A 19,429-nucleotide genomic window follows, 5' to 3' on the forward strand; every position below is an offset into this window, starting at 1 on the left:
AATGGCTTTTAGCAGACAGCTAGCTAAGTGTTCCAGCACCATTGCTGAATGAGCTGTCATTTCACTATTACCTCCAAAGATCCCCTTAATTATAATACTATTATCAATTGTGGAACATATTTATGCATACCAGGCTCTGCCTCTGGGCTTTCTATTCTGTTCCAGAGACCCAGTACCAGAATATTTAAATCACTGTGGCGTTAAATACGTTTTAATATCTGATAGGGCCAGTTTCTGCGCATTGCACTTTTTTTTTTTTTCTTTCGGGAACGTGTTTGGGCCCGCGGCAGGGGGCGGGGTCGCGCCTCCTCCGCAGCTCTGGTTCCAGCGGAGCCTCACGGACGCTGAGATGGAAATCCCGAGGCTGCTCCCGGCTCGCAGGACACTACAAGGCGGCTGTGGCGGTAGCCCCGCGGGCGGCGGCCGGGTCGACCAAGGCCCTGACCCGCCGGCTGGCCAGGCCCCCACGCGCCGTCTCCTGCTACTCCGGGGCCCCCAAGATGGCGGGCTCGGGCGGTGGCGCGAGGAGGCCCACACGGCCTCACCGGGCGCTGGCCCGAGCCTGTTGGCGCTGAGGCCGGATCACACTAGCGGCGGCAGCGACGACTTCTTCCTGGTACTGCTTGACCCGGTGGGTGGAGACATGGAGACCGCAGGCGCTGGTCAGGCCGCAGGGCCCGAGTGGAGGGAGGAGGCCGAGGCGGGCCCGGGGCCCCAGCGGGGCGAGAGCGGCGCGAACCCCGCGGGCTGCCCCGCGCTGGGCCTCCGCTGCCTGTCCGCGGTTCCCACCCCGGCCCAGATCTCCGCCTCAGGTCCCGGCCCCGGCGCGGCCTTCGCGGGCACCGTCGCTGTCCACAGCCAGGACCTGCTGTTGCGCTTTGAGAACGGTGTCCTCACCCTGGCCACGCCCCCGCCACCCGCCTGGGAGCCGGGGATCGGGCCTGCCCCGCAGCCCGGGGGCCTGATCGCCCCGCAGGCTGGGTTCCCGCACGCTGCGCAGCCGGGTGACTGTCCAGAGCTGCCGCCCGACCTCCTGCTGGCCGAGCCGCCCGAACCAGAGCCCGTCCCGGCGCCAGAGGAGGAGGCGGAGGGACCAGCCACTGCCCTGGGTCCCCGCGGGTCGCTGGGCCCGGGCCCAGGCGTGGTGCTGTACCTGTGCCCCGAGGCGCAGTGCGGGCAAACCTTCGCCAAGAAACACCAGCTGAAGGTGCACCTGCTGACCCACAGCAGCAGCCAGGGCCAGAGGCCCTTCAAGTGCCCACTGGGCGGCTGCGGCTGGACCTTCACCACCTCTTACAAGCTCAAGAGGCACCTGCAGTCGCACGATAAACTGCGGCCCTTCGGCTGCCCCGCGGAGGGCTGCGGCAAGAGCTTCACCACCGTGTACAACCTCAAGGCACACATGAAGGGCCACGAGCAGGAGAACTCATTCAAATGCGAGGTGTGCGAGGAGAGCTTCCCCACACAGGCCAAACTCAGCGCCCACCAGCGCAGCCACTTTGAACCCGAGAGGCCTTACCAGTGCGCGTTTTCCGGCTGCAAAAAGACATTCATCACAGTGAGTGCCCTGTTTTCCCATAACCGCGCCCATTTCAGGGAACAGGAACTCTTTTCCTGCTCTTTTCCTGGCTGCAGCAAACAGTATGACAAGGCTTGCAGGCTGAAAATTCACCTGCGGAGCCACACTGGTGAGAGACCTTTCCTTTGTGACTTTGATGGCTGTGGCTGGAACTTCACCAGCATGTCCAAACTCTTAAGGCACAAAAGGAAGCACGATGATGACCGGAGGTTCACGTGCCCTGTGGAAGGCTGTGGGAAATCTTTCACGAGGGCCGAGCATCTGAAAGGCCACAGCATAACCCACCTAGGCACAAAGCCTTTCGTGTGCCCTGTGGAAGGCTGCTGTGCCAGGTTCTCCGCTCGCAGTAGTCTCTACATTCACTCCAAGAAACACCTGCAGGATGTGGACACTTGGAAAAGCCGTTGCCCGGTCTCCACTTGTAATAAACTCTTCACATCCAAGCACAGCATGAAGACCCACATGGCCAAACGGCACAACATTGGCCAGGATCTCTTAGCTCAGCTAGAAGCAGCAAATTCTCTTACGCCCAGCAGCGAACTTACCAGCCAGGGACAGAATGATCTCAGCGATGCAGAGATAGTGTCTCTCTTCTCTGATGTGCCTGACAGTAGTTCTGCTGCAGTGCTGGATGCAGCATTGGTGAACTCTGGAATCTTGACTATTGATGTGGCTTCGGTGAGCTCAACTCTGGCAGGGAACCTCCCTGCTAATAATAATAATAATTCCTCAGGGCAGGCAGTGGACCCTCGGGCCTCGATGGCCACCAGTGACCTTCCTCAAAGTCTGGATACCTCTCTCTTTTTTGGAACGGCAGCCGCTGGTTTTCAGCAGAGCCCCTTAGATTTGGATGATGTCTCAAGTGTAAGTGCGGGGCCATTGGGATCCCTGGGCTCTTTGGCTATGAAAAACTCCAGTCCAGAGCCCCAAGCTTTGACACCCAGCAATAAGCTAATAGTGGACACAGATGCTCTGACTCCTTCGAGCACCCTTTGTGAAAACAGTGTCTCAGAACTACTGACACCAACCAAAGCAGAGTGGAACGTACCTCCTGACTCTGACTTCTTTGGACAGGAAGAGGAAACCCAGTTTGGATTCTCCAATCCAGCAGGAAACCATGGTTCTCAGAAAGAAACAGATCTTATCACAGTGTCTGGCAGCTCATTTTTGGTATGAACCAACTCTATTCATTCCTCACCATGTGGCTTGCTGTTATGACAGCCAATTTTGAGGATATTCTGGACTAAATGTTTAAATACAATCATTTCTCGTTGGTTTGCAAAAGAACACAGCCCTGGACTACAAGTTTTGAGATTTAAATTCTGATCTTGAGTCTGGAACTGAGCAGTTGTGTGACCCTCAGCAAGTCACTTAAGCTATCTGAGCCTTAATTTCCTCTTTTGTAAAATGAGGTGGCTTGAATAGATTGTTTTAAGGTTTTTTGGCTTTGTGTTTTCATGGTTTTTGCTCTTCATTAAAAAGTTTGGAGCATTTTACAATGATTAATTATTGCATGTGCTGTGTTGTTATAATGAGAAGGACCTTGAGTCCTTTCAGCATTAAATGATCAGAGATTGTGGAACTGCTGTTTTAAATCAAAAACTTAGTGGAGATTTTATATAGTGCCTAAATATTTCTAAAATCTGGTGGTAGAGCTAAAAAAAGCTAAAAGTATGGGTTGGTTCTTCCCTGTTTATCATTCCAGCCTCCTTTTTTAATTTTTTTAATATGGGAGGCTATGTTGTTTTTGTGGTAATTATCAGGGCTTTGATATGACACAGACTCAGAATTAAATATTGGCTTTGTGGTGTTGAATAAGTGGCCTTAAGCAAGTTACTGAGTCTAGCTCAGCCTCAGTTCCTAGCAATGAACACATATCTGGTATATTCTAGTCTAATTTTTCTATTCTAGTAGTTGGTATTGAAGAGAAAATATTATGTCTCAAGCATGATTTTGTGAATCTTTTCCTTTCCTGCCCCTTCCCTCCTCACATGGCAGAAATTAGCATAATTTAATATGACACTTTTATGGGCAATAAGCATTTAAGAAGGTTAAAACATGTGGAAGGGAATTTATTTCTTCCAAAGATTAGAAATGATTTTTCTCTCCACAATTCTTGTGTGGCATAGTGCACATGTCCATTAGGCCAATGTGCTAGTGTCTTTTTTTCTGCATTCAAAGCCAGAGTGTACTGTTCCAAGAAAATCTAGAAATGGACAAGAGTGAGATTCTTCTCCCCTCTGTGCCCTGGAGAGCTCATTGCTGGCACTCTCCCAGAGTTGAGAAGTTTTGTCTGCATTTTGAGTAGATACCATATATCTTATATAAGTGTTGGATTTTATAGTTTATGTAGCACTTTTACAACTATAATATGTGATCCTCACAATCCTGTGAGGTCGCTGTGGCAAAGTCTAAACTACAATTCATATTAAAATTTACCTATTTCAAATTACAAATGGATTTCACTTAGTAACTATTAATTATGTATGTATATATAGTTCAAAAAGAGGAGGAAATGTTTCTACCTCTCTCCTTGTACTCTTCTGAGTCATGACCACTGTGTTATTAACCATTTGCTTTGTTCCACCTTAATTGATGCCTGTTGCATTCTGTATGCCCTGCTCCCTCTCCACTCCATTTCCTTGCATGTGCACACTAGTCCTTGCCTTGCATCTCCTTTGTTTTTTTAACTTTTTAATTAATCAAGTCTCTTTCGTGGTCACCATCTCTCAGCCATACTTCTAATGACCTATTTTTCAGTCACTTTATTACTGCAAGTCTGTATGTGCACTGAGAAATTATTTTCTGGCTCAAATGACAATGTGTTTATATATGAATCAGATGATAATGGGGATATTTTACATAAGATATTAGTGAGAAGTACTACTTTTCTAAGATTTTCACCATGTAACTCTATTAGTTTATTTCAAATATTGTAACTCAGTAACATTTACGTGTAGCTGCTTGGGGATAACAATTATTATGGCACTTTGGCAGTGCACTTTATAATTTGCCATTTTGAAATGTATCTGTACTGTCTTTATACTTTTAAATTAGTTGTACTTATTCAATGAAAAATCAAAAAATACTAAATTTGTAATTCAAAGAAGTGGTCAGAATTTTATTATGTCTGTTCACTTAAGAGGTGTCCCTCAGCATTTTGGAAAGATTTTAAGCCCACTTTAGAAATATGTTGTCATTAGTTAAGTCCTCTTAAAAAGTTATTATTCTTTTCCTATAGATAGGAATGCAGAAGCCTGAGGTGAACACATAGGTCATAGGCATCCATTAAGATATATAACCATATAGATATTTTAAAACTGTCACTTTATTTTTTTAGTCCCTCAGACCTATTTCCTCCCATGAAAACTATCATAAAGTATAATTTTGTTATAGTCCATGGAATTTATAAAGGGCAAAGTTTTCTTTTCTTTTTCCTTTTTCTTTCTTTTCTTTTCTTTCTTCTTTTTTTTTAAGACAGAGTCTTGCTTTGTTGCCTAGGCTAGAGTGCAGGGATAGTCATCACAGCTCTCTATAATCTCAAAATCTTGGGTTCAAGCGATCCTCCTGCCTTGGCCTCCCAAACTGCTAGGTGTGAGCTACTGTGGCTGGCCTAAATATTTTGCACTAAATTTTTCTTTCCTTAAAGTTACAAATCTTGTAATTGTGGAATCACAGGATTTCTTTCACTTGATTTTTACAAAAAATTTCTCCTTTAATACCATTTTTCCAGCATGAGGGTGGAAATGGCATGTAATTACATTCAGAAGTGTGACTACAAACATAATGATTACATTTCTATAGCTATTGGCATAAATTTGCCATTTTTTTAAACAATAGGGCATGATTTAATTTTATCTCATTTGCCTTTTGTGCATCTTCAGTTCTTGAATTATTAACATTTTTCCATATGAAAACACAATAATGAAATGCCTTGCAGGAAGATTTGATTCCAGGAAACTCTGTTGAGCGTATTTGTCATGAATTAAAATATATTAATCTTGACATTTTTCCTAGTTACCTCATTATATTGTTACATAATTGAAAGCCTTGAGTAGTAGAAGTGAAACTTAATAGAATATGAGGATCATCTTTCTCTAAGGATTAAATGCTTCATATTGCTATCCAGGAAAAACAAGAGAAGGCTTTAGTATAACAGGATATTTATGACTATTCTTTGATTCCAGAAAAGTCAATGATTAACTTTCTGCTTTCATAATTCCATAGTAATTATTGGTATCAAACAGATATACTTGATGATTTGATGATAAACCTATATTGAATGCTCAAAATATGTGATAAAATATAAGGCTGAGCTGAAATTTTATATCTATCTATCTATCTATATATCTTTTGAAAAATAGATTTGTTTAGCAATTTTTAAAAAGGAAATTGTGTGCTTGGGATTTATAAAACTGATTTTCTAGGCATAAAACGACATATACAAAGCAAAACATTCTTAAAACTAAATATTATCTATTTGTTAAATTTAAATTGATGGGCTCTTGGGTAACAATTTTTAAACTATGGTCCCCATTGTATATTTAAAGTAAATTTAATGACTACTTGCAGAGATATACATAAGAGTAAAATATGAGCCTTATCTTAATTTTGGAAGGGACATAGAAATTCACATATTAAACATTTCACAACTAAACAACATCAACAAACATATTTTCAGACATTAAGTGAATCACTTGGAGGAAGAGGTGGGCAGGAGTTGGGGTTTAATGGATGATTAGATTTAGTTATGTAGAGAAGAGTGTTGGTGAGTTCCAGCCAGGGAGGAAAGCACAAGAGAGGAATTCAAAATGGAATTGGCCACACAACACTGGGAAAGACACTATAACTCAAATGCAGGGCTCGTGTTTGGTAAGTGCTGGGTGTTTGGGGTTAGACTGCCATTATGGAATCCAATTCTGGAAGGCTGTGTAAACCAGTTGGAATAGATATGACTTTTTTCTGAATATAGTTAAAAGTCTGAAGATATTTGATAAGGACATTTAAAATATGAATATATAGAAATATTAATATAGTGGATGCATACAATGTAGATTTGGTAGAGGAGATAGGAATATCATTTAGGAATCTGTTGTATTAATTCTGGGGTGCTGTAATGGAGGCTTGGACCAGAGTGGTGGCAGGAAGAGACAGATATCAGAGATGTTTCCAAATTTAGGAAGTGAATATAACTTGATGACTTATTGAATTTATAGGACATCCATCAGAAAGAGAAATGAAGATAAAAAATGACTAATGAATTTTTGAGACCAAAAATTACATTTCACTAATATGATCAAGAAGGTTGTATAATGAAATATTTTCAGGAATATTTATGGTAAGATGATTAGTTTAGGGTATATTTAATTGAGAAGTGATAAATCATAGTTATTCCAGAATATGCCATGCATATTGTGGATTATCCACACCGTTAGACAATGGGGCCACTTTATCTTGTTTGGCTCCCTCATAGGTTCTCAGATTTACGTTGATGTTTGCATTCTTACTTCCCTTTGAGTATTTGCAGGCCTCTTCAACCTTGTACAATGCAAGTCCAGACTACTCTGCTTCAAAATGAGGTATGTCACCTCCAGCTATCATTTATTTCTTTCTACTACTCTCATCCCTACTACAGATATTCAACTGGTATTTTTATGTGGTGCTAATTAACAAATTAGTTATCTATAATTTGGAAGTTGGTACTTAGTTATTAATTTCAATAGTTTCTCATCACAAACTTTGTTAGATTGAGTTTTACTTGCATTTTCTCAGATTGGAAGAGATAGCACTAAGAATGTCCAAAATCCAACTTTGATGTGATCCTTTGGGGCTCCTTACTCATAATTCTCTCTGTCACTAGCTAACAGAGTAGGTTAAGTGATGGTGTGGGAACTCAGTCACAGAAATCATATCCTCTGTTCTCTTCACACCATATTCATTCCATTTTACAGTTACTCTGACTACTAATGGTGGTAACTCAGTGGGAAGAGAGAGAGAGAGAGAGAGAGAGAGTATAATTAATTACCTAGCAATAACATTTTGTTTGATAGTGAATTTGCTGTCCTGTATTGTCAACAGAACAATTCATCTCATTCTAGTTTTCTGCTGACATTTACGGATATGCAAAACACATTAACTGTTATTCTGTCTGCTTATAGAAAATAACTCAATATTGTAAACAAAGATGACAATGATTCTTAAGAACACTAATACACTATGAATACTTAGGAATATCTCTTATTATTACCAGCTTATTAAGTTATTGAGTGTCTACTCTTATGTGAGGCACTATGAAGTATAACACAAAAGTATATTTCATTAATTCATTCAAACATTTTTAGCACTTTTTTGACAAATTCTGCTCACACATATTATGAGCTAGACCAGAAGCAATGAAAAATAATATATAATCAAGTTCCAAATGGTTATATATTAGAATAATACATATTTAAATAGAATAGCAGTTGTTATTTTCACAAGATGGACTGAAAATTATAATGAGGAAAAGTTCAATGCACAGATTATCAAAAGCTATTTCAAAAAGTTCTAAGTATCTAACATTTATCCTGGGATACAGCAATTAGGATAAACTATTCTAAATTAAAATTTAAACAGAAATGTGAATAGTAGCTTTAACTAATTATAGCAAAGTACTTTGGAAAATTAATTGTAATTTATGCTTTATTTCAATTTATTCTAGATTGGAATCCTGGTATATTAAGTGTTATACCTGAAAGTGATATTTTGGACATCATGTTGGACAAACATGTTATTTTCAAATGAGAAAACCATAGCTCATAAATAAATGGTATTAAACCTGTATTTTTCAAAATACATTTTCCTTTCCTCATACTGGACACAAAAATAAATTTTAATTTCCTGAAGCAAAAAACCAAGGACTTTAATAAGATAGTAATTATTTTATATAGATTCATTAGCTGAGAAGAAGGGTATATAAACTTCATGTGATATTTGGGACTGAGAACTACTGGAGTTTGCCATGAAAAAAGAATCCTGAGACTTTGCCAGTCATGTGGTGAGGAATGAGCTAAATCATCAAGCAAGCATTTCAGATTCTGATTTAAGTATATGTAACTTAACACATTTGGAAAGGAGAACAAAGCCCACTATAACAAAGTAAAACTCTCTTTAGTGATAAACAACATTGAATTTCCAAGTTACAATAGATTTTAAGTGTTTTTACTACACACAAAAAAATAAGTACAGGAGGAAATACATGCATTAATTAGCTCAATTTAGCCATTCTACAATGTGTTCATATTTCAAAACATCATATTGTATAAATATACACAATATTTATAAGTTTAAAAAATAAACTTCAGGCCGGGTGTGGTGGCTCATATCTGTAATTCTAGCACTCTTGGAGGCCGAGTTGGGAGGATCACTTGAGCTCAAGAGTTCCAGACCAGCCTGAGCAAGAGTGAGACCCCTTTTCTAAAAAAAATAAAAATAAAATAATAAAATAAAATTTAAAAATTTAAAAAACAATAACAAATGGTAGCTAAAACGAAAACATTTCAACTCCAAAACATTCATACTTTGAAATAAAACTAAGAAATGATTAATCTTTATCAGTAACTTTTTTCTGTTTCCTGTTTACACAAACAATGGAAGGATATAACTGCAGTGTAAAACTACATTATGATGCACGTAGAAGAAGGAAGCTTGTTTCATGTCTGTTTGTAGGGAAATTGGACAAAACAAAGAGCTGAAATGGAAATTCCAGTCAGTGAATCAGTGAATAAAGCAGCAGTTCATTCCAGGCTAGGTCCAATTTTAGATTATGTTTTGCCAGATGGAGTAAGTACATTTTTTTCCTCCCAATTTGTGTTGGCATTAGTTTGTTAATGCTAAATTTAGCACTTGACATTTCCAAAAAGATGCCACAATTTTTCCCTTAAAGTCACCTTGTGTTCGTATGCTTTCTGGAGCTAATTATAATTTTATTGTTAATTATTATTAATAATAGGAATTGCATCCAGTGTCATGGCATATCAATAGAAGAAGGGAAAATCTAATATTATTTTTACCTCATTTTTCAAAATGTTGATTAAATAAAGTTTTTCTCTTTTTTATATGAGGACTCAATTTTCTCATTTGGGTATGTCACTGTCATTTATGTACTTAGAAAGCAATAGGAATTTAGAACATTGTTAAAAGAAATGTTTATAATTATAACTTTAGAAATGTGGCTACTTTGAAAATGAAGAAATCTGGGCTAGCTTTACTACTTTCCTAGGCAAAGGAAAGTGGTTTTGGAAAGGAATGAACAGCAAATTCACTGGAGGGGAAAAAAAGAGAATCATTTCTGTTATTAAATCAGATTTTGTATGTATCAATTTTGCTAGAAAATCCAGTCTTGTATATTATTCAACATAATTTTATTCAGTTCATTTTAGAAGACTATATATACAGCATCAGGTCTCTAGGTGAGGCCTAAAAATTTGGCTAACTTGTATTATATTTAATTCTGACATTAGGTGCTGGCTGGGTAGTCCTTTTCACTGCTAAATCTATATACCAAATCTACTGAACATTGTAAAAAATCACCCTGGATAGAATCTTGTTTACAAAGTGATTCTGATTTTCCTTTACTATAGATGCTCCTGGGGCAAAAACAAAGCCTTAAAGATAAAATGCTACCTGTAATTATGGAAATCATTAAGTCTTCTTCCCAAAAACAGAAATGAGAAAATAAAATTTAAATAATCAAAAGGTTAAGTGGTCTCTATAGCCAACTATTTGGCTTTGCCTAACTGTGTTTGGTCAAAAACATCTGGATAGCCGGGCACGGTGGCTCACGCCTGTAATCCTAGCTCTCTGGGAGGCCGAGGCGGGCGGATTGCTCGAGGTCAGGAGTTCGAAACCAGCCTGAGCAAGAGCGAGACCCCATCTCTACTATAAAATAGAAAGAAATTAATTGGCCAACTAATATATATACAAAAAATTAGCCGGGCATGGTGGCGAATGCCTGTAGTCCCAGCTACTCGGGAGGCTGAGGCAGGAGGATTGCTTGAGCCAGGAGTTTGAGGTTGCTATGAGCTAGGCTGACACCATGGCACTCACTCTAGCCTGGGCAACAAAGGGAGACTCTGTCTCAAAAAAAAAAAAAAAAAAAAAATATCAAGTTCATTTATGACAAACCCATGGCCAATATCATACTGAATGGGGAAAAGTTAAAATCATTCCCACTTTGAACCAGAATTAGACAAGGAGGCCCACTATGCCCTCTTCTATTCAAAATAGTGTTTGAAGTCCTAGCTATAGCAATCAGCCAAAAGAGGGGTTTTAAGGGTATCCAAGTGGGGGCAGATGAGATCAAATTCTTGCTCTTCGCTTATGAAATGATATTATATCTAGAAAACCCCATGGATTCGTCCAAGAGACTCCTAGATTGATAAATGAATTTGGTAAAGTCTCAGGTTACAAAATCAATATACACAAATCAGAGGCATTCATATATGCCAAGAACTGTCAAGCCAAAACTAAATTAAAAACACAATATCTTTTACTATAGTTCCCCCAAAATTAAATATCTGGGAATATATTTAAAGAAAGATACAAAAAAAAACGTATACAAGGAAAACTACAAAACCCTAAAAATAATAAATTGTAGATGTAAACAAATGGAAAAATCTACCTTGTTCATGGAATGGAAGAATCAATATTGTTAAAATGCCAATATTACCTAAAGTCATCTACAGAATAAATGAAATACCCATCAAAGTACCACCATCATTCTTTACAGATCTAGAAAAAATAATTCTTCACTTTGTATGGAACCAGAAAAAATAGCGTATAGCCAAAGCAATTTTAAGTAAAAAGAACAAACTGGGAGGCATCAGTCTTCCTGACTTCAAGCTGTACTATAAAGCAATAATAGTTAAATTATCCGGGACTGGCACAAAAACAGAGGCATCAATCTTCGGAATAGGACTGAGATTCCAGAGATGAAACCATCTTCCTATGGTAACCTAAACTTTGATAAAGCAGACAAAAATATACAACGGAGAAAAAAATCTCTATTCAATAAATGGTATTGGGAAAACTGGATAGCTACATGCAGAAGAATGAATCAGGATCCCTACCTCTCACCTCTCACATAAATCCACTCAAGATGGATAACAGACTTAAACTTAAGGCATTAAACCTTAAGAATCCTAGAAGAAGATGTTGGGAAAACCCTTTCAGACATTGGCCTAGGCAAAGAATTCTTGAAGAAGACCCCCAAAGCAATCACCACAGGAACAAAAATAAACAAATGGGATCTGATCAAATTAATAAGCTTCTGCACAGCCAAGTAAACTATCTTTAGAGCAAATAGACAACCTACACAATGGGAGAAAATATTTACTCTCTACACTTCTGAGAAAGTTCTGATAACAAGAATCTATCTAGAACCCAAAAGAATTAACAAGAAAAAAAATCAAACAACCTGATCAAGAAATGGCAATGGAAATGAACAGAAACTTTTCTAAAGAAGACAGAATAATGACCAGTAAACATATTAAAAATGCTCAACATCTTTAATCATTAGAGAAATGCAAATCAAAACCACAATGAGATACCACCTAACACTAGTGAGATTGGCCTGTGTCAAAAAATCCCCAAACAACAAATGCTGGTGAGGATGTGGAAAGACACAAACACTCTTACACTGCTGGTGGGACTGCAAATTAGAGCAACCTTTGTGGAAAAGAATTTAGAAATACCTCAAAGAGCTAAAAATAGAAATACCATTTGATCCAGCAATAGCATTATTAGGCATCTACACAAAAGAACATAAGACATTCTATTATAAAGACATCTGCACCCTAATGTTTATGACAGCACAATTCACTATTGCAAGGACATAGAAACAATGCAAATGCCTATCAATTCATGAGTGGATTATTAAAATTTGGTATATGTTTACAATGGAATATTACTCAATTCTAAGAAGTGGTGAGCTAACACCACTTATATTTTTCTGGATTAAGCTTAAGCCCATTATCCAAAGTGAGGTGACAGAAGATCAGAAAAATGGGCTCCACATGTACCCGACTTCAAATTGGTACTGACTGATTAACACTATGGTGCTCAAATAGTGGTGGTGTTCACCAGGGATTCAGGATTTTTGGGGGGAGACCCACATCTAAGGGATGTGGAGAGCATTGTGAAGGGGAAGGGCATAACTCTAACCCTTCCTAGGGAGAGGGAAAGATATAAAATGCAACCAAAATGTTCGTACTTTCATATTTTTTTAAATAAAATTTTTTAAAAAATGAAGAACTTCAATGAGATTTCAGATGAAAGGTGGAACCGTATTTTTTTTTCTTAATTTTTTATAGCTTTATTTTGGACAGTTTAAGAACCAATGACATACCTCTGTAATGATAACGGAAAGAAAACAAGGTTTCCTTTTAAGAAACTGAGGAACACAAAATAAGACTAATTTCATTGTACATAATCACCACGAGATTAGGCACTCTGACAGGGTTACACAAGATTCTTGGTGTGAGGTGAGGCACAGGCACTTTCATTTGTAGAGTGCTGCTGATTCTAATTTTGAAGGTAGGTATTACAAAAGTCTTTAACTTACTTGTCACTTTATTTCTGGCCCCAACACAGCAGCCTATGTTTCTCCCTGGTCTTTGTATACACATTGAAAGTAACTTAAAAGCATTCCAAGGGGGCCATACTTCATATCTAAATGTTGAAATGAGAACTCAAAAGTAGGCAGAATATATGAATATATCTTCATACCTCTGCTAAAAATAAGCAAAAAAACCCAAAACAAACAAAAAAAACCATAAAAACAACACCAAAAACCCTTCATATAGATACTTTTATAAAAATACAGATATTAAACTGTAGTCTTTTGTATACCACTTCTGAAAAGTATTTAAATTAGTTGCATAAATAAATGCCACTATCTTATTCTTTAATTATTACTTGTAATCAGCCTTTCAAGTATTTAGACAGTTCTGGAAGGCCTTACCCAGTTGACATACAGTGGTAGTAGAAATATTAAATATGTAACACACAAAGCCTAAAACTTGACATTGGTCACCAAAACAAAAATTAATTCCTAAATCCAAGCAATCAAAGGATGTTTATTTTTTATAGAAAGATCTGTAAAAAAAAAATTTTTCAAACAGCTTTACTTTCATAGAGAAAACTTTCTACAGAGGTTGACTAAGATTTTAATATTTTAAATTGTACCATCATTAAATAAGGTGGGACACCATATGAATTTCATTGCACTGGAAGAAATGCAAAGCATTTTTTATTATAAAGTATACAGAGCATTCTAGTCAACTACAGCTGTGTTACAGCTATGTGTTCTTTTGGATTTGGTCCAAAGAAACCTGAGTCTGTTTCCAGAGATAATGAAAAATGTTATAGACACCTGATCAGTTAACTCCTCACTGAAGGATGCACCAAAATGGCATTCCTTGTAGATCCTACTGAATCCAGTTTCCCAACACTGATACTTTGTTTTTTCCCTTACCCCATACCCCAGTTCACTTTGGGTTCCAGGTTCAGTTCTTGAATCATACACATCCAGATTTTCTTCATAAACATACACATCCCATGGTCAGATGAACTATCCAGTTTTCCAGTATGACATCACCTCTTCTGTTCCCAGATCTCAGCCATATTTAGGTCCAAATCTTTAAGGCCTTTTAAGGCTTGAAGATTTCCAGTGTAAAAAGCTACATCTGCTGTGACCAACCCATTTTGAGGTCCTCCATCATTTATCACATTTAAGTGAGATAACTGCTTTTTCAAGTGGAGTTTGTAACTTGCATTAATTCTTAAAAATAACATCTGTGTTTGTTCTTCTGGAAGAAGATCAAATATAGCTTCATGCATTTTTGCCATTTGCTTACAAATATTCCTGAAACAGGCAGAATGAACGGGAGCTTTCACCTCATACTTAGATAACAGCTTGTCAAATAAGCTATCCATTATCGCTACAAGCTTAGCTGATATTTCAGCTATGTGGTCATGGTAGTCCTTAGTGATATGATCAAAATGCCTAAGCATGCTATATTGCTTAGGTGGTAGTCGAGCTTCAAAATGAGCCCGGATCACAGGAATGTAGTGCACAATTAACTGCAAACATCGTGAAGACAGAGCCAAATTTTTTGTAGTTATTGTTTTTAGTCCAACAACTTGCAGTGCACCAGCTCCAAGAACTAATTGGCAACTTCTTGAATTGAAGTACTTCAATAAATCTGACAGACGAGTAAGCATGTCAGTAGTAACGGATGGGATATTATCCACACACTGGCAATATTCAAGGATAATTCTTATTAATAGCAATAGAGTTCCAACAACAGCATACTGTTGTCCCTCAACAATGAGAACCTCAGCTGGTTTCCTTTCTTCTGTAGCTCCTAATTTTTTTTCAGGTAAAGCAATCTTTCCATCTGATATAGAATCAACAAGATCCTGAAATTCTGCAGGAACATCAGCTTGCTTCCAGCGCTCATTGTCTAAGAGGAGACTGAGTTTGGTTTTTCTCTCTTCGTGAAACCTATTTACAAATTTATTAGCTTGGCTCTGAAGTGCTCCAAGTAATGACATACTTTTTCTTCCACAGATCTGTTCAGTGTCTAAAATGAATGTTTCCATTAATCTAGACAGTGTTATGAATTACATGGAATTTAGCTTCTCAAGAAAACCATCCTTTGCTCTTGACATGAGAAATTTGACGGCTCGATCATGACATATATCTGAGGCACTGTACAGTAACTCCTGGATATTATTTGCCAGCTTTCCTAGCTCTAAGTCAGTTAATTTCATGTCTTCACTGACCATAATATCCACTCCTCCTGGAGTAGCAGATGATGATGTCTGCTCTTTACTGGATGAAGAATCAGTAGTGCATTCTGGCTCTGATACCGAATCACTGCTGCAGGGCTCACTATTTGGAGATGCATTTCTTTGAGAGGCAGTGTCGACTGTCATAGCTGTCAATTCACCCTCACTGAATGCATCACTTATAAACATGCCTTCATGGATTAAATAAGCCACCTCTGTGTCCAATGAATTATCTTTTGCAGCATTCTTCTGTTGTGAAATCTCCTCCAATTCTCTAGTCCTTTGGTTTTTGTCAAGAACTGAGAGAACAACACTGTGAATAATATTTAACGTTGCCTTAACTCTCTGTAGGAAAATTGTAAACTTAGAGAAAATATCCTTTAGCAGATCAAACCACTGAGGAAAATTCAACATTCTCATCTGATCTGCAAGCTTCACAACATCTGTGTCTATTTCTTCTATTTGTGAAACTTTATTAATCACACACTGTTTAATGATATTTTTTTGCTGTAATAATCATTTCTTCACTATAGATTTCTAAAAAATTAAGTTTTCTTTGTTTTAAAAGTCCAAATACAAGAGATACTAGTCTTTCCTCTTCTAAAACTTGACAGTCATCTTCCAGTGGTCTATTTAAGTCACTGTGAGAATAAGTAGAAAACTCTGCAATCATCATTTTATCAATCAGTTTTTCTAATTCACAAAGCTGTGATCCCAAATACCGGAAACTGTGAATGCCCTGAAGTTCCTGCTGTAGAACCTCTTGTGTTGTTGCTATTAAGTCCAGTGCTCCAACAAATTCATAAGTAGATAATAAAACCTGTACTGTAGGCTGAGTCTGGTGTACAGTGGCCATTAACTTCAGTTTATTGTACACTTTAACACAATTATTTCTGGTGAGTGCCAGTCTTAAAATGTGTAGTGATCCTTCACACATTACTTTATCAATCTGTGCGATTTTATCTCGAAGCATTTTTACAGCCTGGGAAGTTTTCTTGAGGTAGTCCTGCTCTCAAGTCCTCTCATGTTGAGAGGTCATTGCATGAAAAAATGCTTCTGAACGTAGAGAGATCTGGTGAGCAATGTTTACTTCCACAATATCCAGATAATGGCTCAGCTTTTCTTGAAGCAACTTTGAGGAAGCTGCATCACGATTTCCTTTTCCACCAGCAGTATTAAAATGAGACCATGGTAAAACTGAATTAAAAGTTAAGGAATTGTCCAAGGCAAAATCTGGTTTCATAAAAATCTTAGGTACTTGCTCCAGATCTGTCCTGGATTTATCATGAGTATGTACAAGAGTCCTGTCAAAGGTATCTTTAGGAGGACAAATATTCTTGCATCTCTCATGAATCTTCTCTCTCTGAGAGATTTCCTATTGATATATTGTAAAATATTCCTTGCTGATTTGTGGGAGGTAGAATGAAGGTATGACTTCAGTGTCCACAAAGTCCAGTCCCCATGTTTTTGTGAAGAAGTCAGATTCTCTTTTTGCTAATCTAGGATAATTTAATGCTGCTGGGAGATTTACTTTGGAATGATATATAGTCCATCTATGTTGATCTGTAACTGTGGGTTCCTTGGGACACACATCTGGCAGTGACTGCACAGGTCGAATGTGTTTTGTTGGATCTACCTCTTTTTTAAAGAAAACATCACTGCTGCTTCCTTGAGGCACTGGTGAAGAACTGTGGCTTGAAGCCATTGCATAAAATCACCACTCAACTGCGGGTCCCGGGCAGACGCCCAGAGCGAGGCCTAGTGCATCTCCGCCGCCTGCAGCCCTCCACGTCGCACCCAGGCTGCTCCTCCGCAGCCGCCACCTCCTGGCGCCAGGAGCCCGGCCGGGCCGCGCCGGGTGGCCTGTTGGCCCGGGGAGCACAGGGCCGCCTTCTCTAGCCCAGGCGGCAGCGGCGGCTCCCTCACGTCTCTCCCAGGTGTCCTGTCAGCCAGCAGTTTCCCCCGGGTCCGCAGCGCGGCCTCCGTCGCTGCTGCCACCGCCTATCCCACATCCCCGGCCTCCAGGGGAGCCGCTGCCACCGCGCCATGACCACTGCCTCTAGCGTTTCTGCTCCCTGCTCCACTGCTCTGCCTAACCCCGCCGGCCTGCCTGGCCTGGCGTGGCCCGGTCGGCTCCCGGAACAGTATTTTTTATGACTTAAAAACCTGAAGAAAGAGAGGAAAATGGCGGAGTAGGGGTGCCCTCATGGCTCTCTGCTCATAGAGCAAAAAGTGAAGAAAGCAGATAGCCACACTTGAGTGATCTGCACTTCCACGGGACCAGCTTCGCAAGCCTGCAGACATCCACCAGGAAACGGAGGGATAAGACCATTTGCAGCCTAAAGCAAAGGCGAACCGATTATTCTTCTCCAAATATCTGGGATTCAGAGGCACACATCAGGTAGGGAGCGAGGCGCGGTTTAAGCTGCTGCCAGCTGGCAGTGGCGCCAGCCCTACCCGGTGCTGAGAAACACCCCCTCCTACACCGAGCTCCACTTCCACGTAGGCCGGAAGGTGCCTGAAGTTGGTGAAAAGTGGCAGCGTGGGACTAAGCCGTGTGGAGAGGGGACTAGAGCAGGGAACACTCTGAGTTCCCCAGAGCACACAGCAGCAGCAATATAAGGAGGGGGAGGGTCCAAGCCCAGCAACCACACTCCGCACAGCAGGAACCAGAGCCCACTCGGGCATCTGCCTGCAGAAAACTCCAAGGTCAAGGTTAAGGGGAGTTTACACAGAAGTTGGCTTTGACTTTGGATATAGAGGAGGTTTGGGATAGCACTGAGAGGTCAGAGTGCGCAAAGTTAGACTCCTTGATCCATTAGGACCCCCCTCCGTCTGCCCCTCCGGAACCACTCCCGCCCCCGCATTCCGGCGATGACTTGGCATTCCAGAGCTGACTTGGGCTCGGGGTTTGGAGGGGAGGCACAGAGAGAGCGCTGGTACACGCCCCTGCTCCACCAATTTGATATTGGACCCTCACTTGCTGCACAAGTGGCACTGACTCTGTGCTCAGAGAGTGGACCCTGACTGGACTGGGCAGTACTACAGGGGAGACTGCCCTTAGCGGATTTAAGGCAGAGAAACATTGCCTTCCACACGCTCCTGTGACCCAGAGCCCCGCCCTGGGCTCCAAAGTCTCTGTCCCAGCCTTGGGGGCAGAGCTGAAATAGGAACTGTTCTCATTCCTGCCGTTTATCTCCACCTGTGTAATTAAGGAGACAGAAGACAGGGATTGGTGGATCCCATTGCTTGCCTGCCCACTTTTGGTCAGTCTCTCCCTGCACAGGTCTCCCACACGCTGTGCCCAGAGTGCGGAGCCCACCTGGGCAGAGCCAAGCCTCGTAGTAGGCTGACTTTAGTGGTTATAAGGCAGAGATATTTTATGACCCCCACATCCGGGGATTTGGGACTACCTTTGGCTCCAAAGTTTGTATCCCCGCCTTGGGGGCGGAGCCGAGATAGAAACTGCTCCCATTCCTGCCGCTTATCTCCACCTGTGAAATTAAAGAGACAGAAGACAGAGCCTGGAGGGTCTGGCTCCTGGCCTGCCAGCCTGCCGGCTTCAGGACAGTCTCTCACTGCACAGTTCTCCCACGCTTTGTAACCAGAGTGCAGCGCCCACCTGGGCAGGACCTAGCCTTGTGAGAGGCTGCCCTTAGTGGCTATAAGGCAAAGAGACTTTACGTTCACCATGCTCCCGTGTCTTGTGGCTGAGCCTTTGGATCCAAAGTCTCTGTCCCCACCTTGGGGGCCGAGGTGAGATAGGAACTGTTCCTATTCCTACCGCTTATCTCCACCTGTGTAATTAAAGAGACAGAAGACGGGGATTCGTGGGTCTGGCTACCGACCTGCCAGATTCAGGCCGGTCTCTCCCTGCACAGGTCTCCTGCACTCGGTGTTCAGGCCCTGGACTTTGCCTGGGCAGGGCGGAGCCTAGTAGGAGGCTGCCTTTGGTGAATACAAGACAGAGAGACTTTACGACCCACACACTCTGGTGACTTGGGGCTGGGCCTTCAG

At 40.7% G+C, this 19,429-nt stretch overlaps 1 protein-coding gene and 1 pseudogene across 1 annotated transcript; one reads left to right on the plus strand and one right to left on the minus strand.

The window, feature by feature from the left end:
* The first annotated feature begins 238 nt into the window (after nucleotides 1-238).
* LOC142866176 (zinc finger X-linked protein ZXDB) lies at nucleotides 239-10,706 on the plus strand. The gene has a single exon (XM_075999703.1). The coding sequence runs from the start codon at nucleotides 350-352 to the stop codon at nucleotides 2,753-2,755; it is 2,406 nt and encodes an 801-aa protein (XP_075855818.1). The 5' UTR covers nucleotides 239-349; the 3' UTR covers nucleotides 2,756-10,706.
* Nucleotides 10,707-14,033: 3,327 nt separating this feature from the next.
* On the minus strand, nucleotides 14,034-17,249 carry LOC105867238 (vacuolar protein sorting-associated protein 54 pseudogene; annotated as a pseudogene).
* Between the last annotated feature and the right edge of the window lie 2,180 nt (nucleotides 17,250-19,429).

This window comes from Microcebus murinus, unplaced genomic scaffold (assembly GCF_040939455.1).
Source record: "Microcebus murinus isolate Inina unplaced genomic scaffold, M.murinus_Inina_mat1.0 scaf001_hap2_Mmur4.0, whole genome shotgun sequence".
NCBI classification, from domain to species: domain Eukaryota; kingdom Metazoa; phylum Chordata; class Mammalia; order Primates; family Cheirogaleidae; genus Microcebus; species Microcebus murinus.

Coding starts and splice junctions, on each gene's coding strand:
- LOC142866176 (XM_075999703.1), top strand. CDS start 350: ATGGAAATCCCGAGGCTGCTCCCGGCTCGCAGGACACTACAAGGCGGC.